This window comes from Danio aesculapii, chromosome 20 (assembly GCF_903798145.1).
Source record: "Danio aesculapii chromosome 20, fDanAes4.1, whole genome shotgun sequence".
In the NCBI taxonomy this organism is placed as follows: Eukaryota; Metazoa; Chordata; class Actinopteri; order Cypriniformes; family Danionidae; genus Danio; species Danio aesculapii.
The window spans coordinates 9,339,607-9,349,417 of record NC_079454.1 but is presented as its reverse complement, the minus strand read 5'-3'; the positions used below and the strand labels follow the sequence as shown (position 1 = coordinate 9,349,417).

At 37.2% G+C, this 9,811-nt stretch overlaps 1 protein-coding gene across 1 annotated transcript in view; it reads left to right on the top strand.

Annotated features, from left to right (window-relative positions):
- Positions 1 to 327: 327 nt before the first annotated feature.
- Positions 328 to 9,811, top strand: part of LOC130248177 (uncharacterized) — a 32,360-nt gene continuing 22,876 nt past the window's right edge. The window contains exons 1-3 of the mRNA XM_056481736.1: positions 328 to 408; positions 7,561 to 7,741; positions 7,810 to 7,945. Coding sequence (XP_056337711.1) covers positions 7,564 to 7,741; positions 7,810 to 7,945 — 314 coding nt within the window. The 5' untranslated portion in view covers positions 328 to 408; positions 7,561 to 7,563. The remainder of the gene's footprint in view (positions 409 to 7,560; positions 7,742 to 7,809; positions 7,946 to 9,811) is intronic.

Sequence of the window (9,811 nt, the reverse complement as noted above, 5' to 3'; positions counted from 1 at the left end):
AAGAACAAGCCATAAAACTGCTTTGATCTTCCTATCTTTACTCACGTCGGCCAGTATAAATGTGTGCTGGTTTCCAAGGAGAGCTTGTCATTGTCACTGGTCACTGCTCTTTACACTGTCTACAGCACTAGTTACCCTTAGTAACCATCTGAATAACAAACCAAAGAGGACACATTGAGTGAATCTCAGAGGAACCACAGTCCTGAGGGCTCTCTCTCTCTCTCTCTCTCCTGGGCTACAACTAAGTATTACAAATTTTTCTTCATATTTGTTCTTTTTTGCCTCGATGTTACATTATATTGAAGATCAGCAAACTTTTTTTCGTCTTAAAACCTGTAGGATGAATACAGTTTCATTAGATTGAAGTCATTTTTCAAGACTGCCATCCAACTGGACTGACTGCCTAAAGTAAGTTCCCTTCATTATGTTTTTTCCCGCATTATGCTGTACCATAATTTTATGTAAAAAGGATTTAAGGCAAGTGAATTTTTTAGAGAGCACTCCAGCAACATCTGTGCTTCCTCAGCTGTGTTAACAAAAGCTTTTTAACCGTCGACTGTGATGTGCGTGGGGGAAAATGCAGTTTTTTTTTCCTATTATGCTTTTTGGGCTGACGAACTTGACCGGTAAACTCATTTAAACAGGTGTATTGAAATGAATTTTCTGTCCTTGCTGATATCCATTAATGGTTGAGACTAATTGCGCTTCACAATCTCTTTAAACATAATACAGACTGCTTCTGCTGTATTTGCTGATGAATAGTTTTGCTTCTCAAAAGGTACAATCATAATCATGTTTATAAATGTTCATCTTTTAATTACTTTTGGGAGTCATTTCTGATGTTTTAATGGTTAATATTTGAGGGGGGAGTGGATGTTCGTTAAAATGTATCTTGCTTGCTGGTCTTACTGTGAATGATTTACTAGATGGGATGAAATAAAGGATATTAGACAACAGAACTAAACTAAAAAGTAATCTGTTCTACCGCAAGTAGATGTTTCATGATAATACTATTGATTTAATTTTCAATTCATTCCTTCATTTTCCTTCGTCTTAGTCTCTTTATTCATCAGGGGTCACCACAGTGGAATGAACCACCATTAATTCTCAATTGTTGTACATTAAATTTAATTAAATTCAAACCACTTACTTTATTATAAGAAATTTAAATAGATTTCACCAATCAAATAAGATAAAATAAAAATGTTTAATAAAATATTATCTCTCCAACTGGCTTTTCTATTTTTATAAGTACACTTTTTATCTTAAATTTCCTTCTATGCAATAGTTTTGTAAGTACACTTTTTAAAATAAATCAGACAACTTTTGCTTAGTTTAATATCCTGTGCATCAAAAAGCATTGTGAAATTGATAGCATATGCTGCTGATTCTTCTCATGTGAGGGTCTGGGACAACAGAGTTGAGGGATTGAACGCAATTTCTTTAAAGAGCCCCTATTATTGGTTTTGGAAAATGACCTTCCATGTAGGGTGTAATACAGCTCTAAGTGAAGTGAAATATCCAGCTAAGGCTTAAATCCGAAAGTGCACAGTGTTTAAAACTACTAATTCATTTATAAAAGAGTCGACTCATAGTGCTTCAAATGAATCGTCTTGATAATGAGTCTTTAGCTGTTTCGGCGTGACGTCAATACGAAACCAATTGTTGCGCGCGCAAACCTGGGAAAATTGAAACCTGCGGCCCCGCCCACAAACACTGTAGCAGATCCCGGTTGGGGGTCGAATGGTGGTTGAAATTACGGGAGTTTTCCAGTATAAAGAACAAAACGGGAGGGTGGCGGGAGATGGAGATGAGTCTGAAATACGGGAGACTCCCTGGAAAAACAGGAGTGTTGGCAGGTATGCTCACACATACACTCTGCACTCTGACTACTTCAATATTGTTGATAAGCCGTGGTGGCCATTTCACTCTGTCTCGCGCTGAACGCTGTTGACTAATTGCAACATCGGTCCAATCAACGCAAATTAGCTTCGTGCTAAGGAGGGGTTTGGGAACAAATGAATCACTAAACGAATCATATAGGAGTCGCTGGGATAATTAGGTAAAAATAAAAGCATATTATAAGACAATGAAAGTGTTTTTTGACCTTGCATGCACATCAGCCTGTTGTTGGGTCAAAATATGACCCTTTTTAATGTATAATAGGGGCTTTTTAATAGCTTAGTAAGGCAGGCAATGGTCAAACAGGAACAACAGATATATGAGGGTAATCCAAAATCGTAGTTGTGGTCACAGTCAAAATGGTCGATACAGGTGGCAAAACAACACACACTAGAAAACATGGCAACGGTCAAAAGCAAGACTAGACTATGGATGGTTGACATAAAACTAATGTTTTAACACAGTTCAAGATCCCGAAGCGCAAGTGTTTCAAAAGACTGCACCAAAGCATGACCTGAAACACATAGGTCACGTGACTAAGTTGATTTGAAACACCCAGGACATGTGACTAAAGTGTTTCGTAACACCAGGTCACGTGACTAAAGCAATTCAAAGCATCTGTCATTTCAGAAGTGTTTCAGGCCTGGTGAATCTGTGTTTGACTGACATGAAAACATAGCTATCTTATGTAGCCTAGTGGACCGTGCAACTTGTACAAATACCCTAAAATTGTGACTTTAATGTTACTTTTTATCACCAAAACAAGACATATTTATTCACAAAGAGTTAATTCGAATGTCAGGCCAATGTTAAAACAAATCATGTTACAAGAACAGATTATTTAAAAACGGACATCTGTAGCTGCATCACCCTGTATTCAAAACCATTATCTCTTCATGCTAGTCAGGAACTCTCACCGCTCCACTAAATCACTTGATTCACTCGGCTCTACAATGTGAAGCCGTTGCTCAAACTGTTCCAGAATAATACATAAAAAAATGATCACTAGGTGTCGCTGTAGAGACAGGTTTCGAAACATTTCGAAGCTTCAGCACATTTGCTTCAACTGTTTCAGTGTTTCATGAAGCCTCGCTCTGCCCACCACTACATGAAGGTAATCCAAAATCGTAGTCGCGGTCACAGTCAAAATGGTCAATACAGACAGCAAAACAACACACATGAGAAAGCAAGGCAAAGATCAAAAGCACAGCAAGACTAAACAAGAGAACACTAAGAAATGTTACAGCAAACAAACAAGACTCAGCAATGTGTGTGTTTGAGAGTTGAATATGTAGTCCAGATAATCAGTACATGATGAGTTACCAGCTGTGTGTGAGTAATCAAGGTGCATGATAAGATTTGAAGTCCAGTAGTTCTCCAGCGATCTTCAACTACTAGATAGCTGGTGATTATGATCATTCTAATTTATTTCTTTAGCTCCAAAATTGTCTATTTTATTTCAAGCAACTTAATTATTTTTTTTTATTATTTTATTTAAATGTGATGTATTCATACATTCATACAATTTTCTTTCGGCTTAGTCCCTTTTTTCATCAGGGGTTGCCATTACGGATTGAATTGCCAACTTATCCAGCATTTGTTTTACGCAGCGGATGCCTTTCCAGCTGCATCCCAGTACTGGGAAACACACTCGTTCACAAACATAGACTATGGCTAATTTAGCTTACCCAATTTACCTATAGCGCATATCTTTAGGGGAAACTGGAGCAAACTCCACACAGAAATGCCAACTGACCCAGTCGGGGCTCAAATCAGTGACCTTGCACTAAGCCACCGTGTCGCCCCAGAGAGTCATTTGTAAGTTCTAATTGTAAGTTCCCTTACAATATTTGATGGATGAACTGTGAAAAGAACAATTATTACTCTTATTTTTATATCCTTACAGTTTAACAGACTCACATAATTGCCATATTTCACACAAAACATCGTCGGGTGTAGGATAAAGAATATAACAGGCCCATGAATTAAATGTAAGTGGCATTAAAATGTATCGCCAACCCTGATCGGTTACAGCAAGGCCAACATGTGATTAAAGACCCGACAACGATGGTTTATTTGTAATCTATTAGAAGCTAATGGGGCCGACGGAACAGAGAGATTTAGAGTTTTATCGGCAGCGCATCTGTTTTGCTTTATTCATGTCCATTACTCATTGACAATGACCCAAACAGCCTCAACGAGGACTCCTGGTGTTTGACGGATGAAGACTGCGCTAAAAGTGCTTCATCAAAGCTGATATCAAACATTTTCTGAATTCCTCTCTCTCTCTTAAAAAGAATCCTTGACATTTGCGGGTGTTCAATTTGTGTACGATTGATTTGAAGATAAAGTTATAATTGAATATATTAGAATTTTCCTTTCCCAGTACTGGGTTGTGGCTGGAAGGGCATCCGTTGCGTAAAACATATGCTTGATAAATTGGCGGTTCATTCTGCTGTGGTGACCTCTGATTAATAAAGAGACTAAGCCGAAAAGAAAATGAATAAATGAATCGTCACAGAAGCCATGTCAGTGGTTGTCCCTATAGTTTAGGAAATTATTTTATTTTATTTTATTAAATTTAGGTCAAATATTGACAATTTAATTTAATTTAATTTAATTTAATTTAATTTAATTTAATTTAATTTAATTTAATTTAATTTAATTTAATTTAATTTAATTTAATTCAGGGTAGAGTTGACACTCAAATATTGTGTATATATAAATATATGTTTATAATTTCAAAAATAAATTATACAATGTTTTAGTAATATTAATGATAAATATTATAATATATCTTTTTGTAATCGTACCTTTCAGTAAATATTTTGTCGTTTTTATACATTTTTCATGTACTGTAAAATACTTTTTTATATTTCATTACTATTCACTTAGCTTTAAATTTTAATAGGTTTAGCATTAGCATTCCAACTGATATTAATTTAATTTACTTGAACTCTAAAGAGGGGATCAAATGTGTCTTCACAAAAAGACTTATTTGCAATTTATGACATTGCTGCCCTTTAATGTGAACAATCTGCAAAGTTGATCATCGAAAAAGTGCATCATAAATAAAGATACAGTCCCTCAAATGAAAGAGACAGCTCTGAATTGCCTTGATGAGTGAATATATGTTCGAATCAATCGATTTTTTTCACGATCTACATCACCATGAGCAAAGTAATGCGTCAAAATGCCAACAGACCAATCAGAGCAGAGCTGTCTTATGTAAGAGAGGGGTTTACAGGCTTTAAATCCCAAATAGTCTCAAACTTACCATATCAAAATCATTGAAAAATAATTCCAAAATCAAATGCATATTCTGACAAAAATGACAATGTATTCTTACCTCCGATGTATTTACTGTACCCCTGTTGTTGGGACTCAATATAGAACACTTTGAAATCCACATTGAAATATCTATACTGACCGCAGAACAGGTCACTATAGGTTTTAAAATAAATCCTTCATGTCCTCGACAGTGACCTTGAAGAGACACGGGTCACTTTAAACCCCACAGCTGCCACTATAAATACAGAAGAACAGATCAGGCTCTACAACTCATTGTTTTTAGCATATAATGCTAGTACAGTCTTTCCAACTCTTCCACATTAGGAATCTCTTTGGTTGACCCAGTTGTCGAAAAGCAAAGGGGGATTGGAGTGAATGAGATGCTTTGAATAATTATATTCTCTTGGCATATGAGATGGATGAGCTGAATATGGTTATGTATAACAATAGCATGAGTAACGCAGGCGAGCTGGAGATCCCAGAGGCCCATCCGGAGGATTCTCTAAACTGAGATTGTGGTTCCCTAACGTTCTTCTGTCAGGCCTACACACATGCTGCTTTTTTATATGTGTATAAGTTATTAATTCCTGGAAGAATTACTGTAAACATAACAAACCAAGTTCCAAGTAAAACATTTATAAGTTTAACATTTTAAAAGCACAGTATGTATTTTTCGCCACTAGAGGTCACATTCACAACAAACAAATGTATAGTTTAGGGCTAAACATTATATCGTTTGAATACTGCAATGTAATCTACAATAGTCACATTGCAGAATTCGGTTATTTATTAAAGAGCCCCTATTATGGGTTTTTGATAATGACCTTCCATGCAGTGTGTAACACAGCTCTAAGTGAATAAAAACATCCAGCTGAGGTTTAAATCTAAAAGTGCACCTTGTTTAAAACTATTGATTCTTTAGCGAATCAGTTGACTCAGAGTCGAATAAATGAATCGAGTTGCGTTCGGATCTTTTGTTTGATCGCATCGACGTCGATACGGTACATCACCAAATATGTACTTCCAGTTCCAGTAAAATGTGAACGCGTTTTCACTTCAGACCCTTGCGGAGGCGTAGGGAATCACGGGACTGATCATGACGCGAAGATGACGATCACTGACAGATGAAGATTTGGCTGCAGGAAATAAAGGGTTAAAGTTCATTTTCACAACAACACCACAATATAGCCAACCGTGTGCTGTGGTTGCTCCTGTCATTTCTCAGATTTTTGATACAATAACATACCTACTTATTGTACAGGTACTTTGTCAGTAATTTTACAGTTCAAATGAACAAGTTTCTTCTACCCTCCGGATCATAACCTGTAAGTGTCATAAAAATTGTTGCCTCTTTTGTGTAGTTTGCAAAATATGTGTTGAATTGTGAGTTATAAGTTGTAATGGCCCCGCGCAGCTCGTAATCACGTATTAATTATAGATCAGTGCTTGTACTGTATCTCTCAGGTTAAATCTGCATGGGGCTGTTCACATATCGCGTCCAAAACCACGTTAAAAACGTGACGCGTGCTTCTTCCTCTACTGATTTAAATGCTTTTCTGAATTCCCTACTGAAAAAACTGCTTAAACTAGCCTAGGCTGGTTAGCTGGTTTTAGCTGGTCGACCAGTCTGGTTTTAGAGGGGTTTTGGCCATTTCCAGACAGTACATTTCTAGACAGGCTGGGAGCCCAGCCAAAACCAGCTATTTCCAGCTTAAACCAGGCTGGTCAAGATGGTTTTAGCTGGATTTTGCTGGTCATTTTCTAGCCTGACCAGCTAAGACCAGGCTGGAAATGGCTGGAAATCAGCCTGGAAATGGCCAATACCCCTCTAAACCAGGCTGGTCATCCAGCTAAAACCAGCCAATCAGCCTAGGCTGGTTTAAACTGGATTTTTTAGCAGGGCTGTCGATCCTCTGCTGTTTGCCTTTGCTATGGCCACCATCAACTGTTCCTCACATATATATATATAATATCACATACATATATTAATATATATATTAAATGCAGTCTGAAATTAGCATATTAATGATGCTGTGTGAATTGCCATAGCGTTGTTCCTATTCACCTGTTTTTTATCAGGAATTCATATTAACAGGATTTACAAGATTATGAGAAATGTTCCTCCATTTCAATATACTGAACACTTAATTATTCAGAAATGCCTAGGTATATCCAGAATTTTCTCCTATGGCATATTTAACACATTTGTTTCTTCAGTGTACTATAATAAACTCAGCATTTTGCCTGTTTTCGACAAGTGCTACTTACAAGATGAATCACTTGTTGTTTTCCGCATTTGTAACTGACTTCAAATAAAAGCATCTGCTAAATGAATGAAGGTTCATGTTTTCATGATATTCCTGAAAGGCTATGCGTCGAGTGGACTGGTCATCACGGCCTGCTGAGGCTCAGAGGCGAGAAGAGAGGAGGACAGAGATCAGACTGGCCGAGGGTCTGCAGAGACTGGACCAGGCCAAACATTATCACCTCAACACACTGACCCGAGAACAACGCCGACTCAGTAGAGACCTTGCCTCCATCAAAACAGGTCTGTGACGACCCACAGCTCGATAAAGGAAGTGTTTCTTAGATTCAAACCAGTCTGCTTTGTCTCAGGTAACTCCTGGAAAAGAGGACTCCACAGTTTGGGGCTTCGAGCCTCCAACCATGATACCGGACGTCCTGTTGCGTATTACAAGAGGACTTTATTACCCATCATCCCTCTGGTGGGCAAAGAGGCAGACGATCACAGGTAAGACTCTGAGTGAGGGCAGTATAGCGTTACACACAAGTACAATGCTAAGAATTGACTTAAAAAGTATTAAAAATCTTGCCTCAAAGCTGCTTGCTTAGTTAGTCTACAGGGCTGTTGAATGCTTGATTCTGATTAGTTGATGAAGCAATAAATTCTCATGGTGATTTGTAACTTTTTAATTTAGTTTGACATTCATTCATTCATTCATTTTCTTTTCGGCTTCGTCCCTTTATTTAGTTTTACAAATTTGACAAATTGTTATGTTCTTATTGTGGTGAGGTGACCGTGCTTTCGCAGTAGCTGGTCCTAGGCTGTGGAATGCTCTGCCCCTCTGTATCAGATCTGTTTCATCCCTGTCTGTTTTTAAATCTAGGTTAAAAGCTTACCTCTTTGATTTGGCATTTTATCAGTGAAAATTGTCTGTTTTAGCAACAATTTATAATTTTATATGTACATTTGTTTTTTATCTGTTTTGATTTGTACTGTGCAGCACATTGGTCAACTTCTGGTTGCATTAAATAGTGCTATATAAATAAAATTGACATTGACATTATTCATACGTTTTAGCATGAATTGCTTATCCTCTAATGATGGTTGGGTTTAGGGATGGGGTTTGGAGACACGCCTATTTTGAAAATCGATTATTTCCATATGACTGAAATCGTATGGATTGGTATGAATTCGACACTTTTTTGCCAATATGTAAAATAGTTATGTTTTCTGAATAATTTTCTGAATAATTGGATAATTAAATGCAAAATATCACTGTATAGCAGGGCTATTCAATTAGTTTGTGATGGGGGCTGTTTCATAAAAAGCATCCCAAACGAAGAGCCGGAGAGATATGACTTGCTATATGAGTGATAACACAACTGCATATAAGAGCCCATATGCTGTATTTTTCCTTAAGACACCCACGTTGTCTTTTTCTACATTAAAATGTTAATATATTGTGTTTTGAAACTACACAACATCACTGCATTGTGCAATAGACTTAAAAAAAAAAAAACATTCAAATGTTGTATTTCAGAGCACAACAAAAGCAGTGCATTGCTGAAGTAGGCTTTTTCTACATTCAGCCACATTCATATGTTATGTTTTGAACTGCATAACAATTAGGAACGATTATAGATTTTGGTTGTACGATTATAGTCTGAAGAATAATCATGGTTTCAAGGTTATCACGTCTAATGTAAATTCAAGCTTTATATTAGGTAAGCAGCTATTTAGATTGACTGTTGTTGCCATCTGCGTTCATGCATACATAATCATTTTAATAATAATCTTTTGTTTACATTGCACTGAAAGCCACGCACAACTCTCACCGTGAGATGTTTTCTACTGCGTGCACCCGGAAAGACGCAAGCGCGTTGCTCCACTTGTGCGCGCATATTGTCATATATTCTTACATTAGAAATAACAAACTTGCAAGCGGAAACGACGTGATATGGGAACACGGCCGCTGCTATAGTTAATCTGGTGTGTGTGCGTGTTAGCCTCTGTGTGCATACTTGGAACTTTAAACTAGCGATCAGTTGGCAATTTGGCAAATCTTTGTTTTATTGCAGCAGTTTTGTTTTGTTCTGTGCAACAGAAATGCGGCTTAGAGAAGCCTTTATGATTGAATAACCGTGATGAATTAAAGCACAGTTAATAGTGAAATCGGCTAATCGTTGCATCCCAATTGATGATATCAATTTATAGTATAAAAGGCCTTTTCTACAAACACATCCAAATGTTTTCGGCTGCCCGCGCCACTTGCTTATGGTCACTCATGCTTTGCGCAGCCTCTGCAGCTCATGCTGTATTTAATAGACATCACTTCATAACTATAATTATTTTTGATGTCTGTGTCACATATTT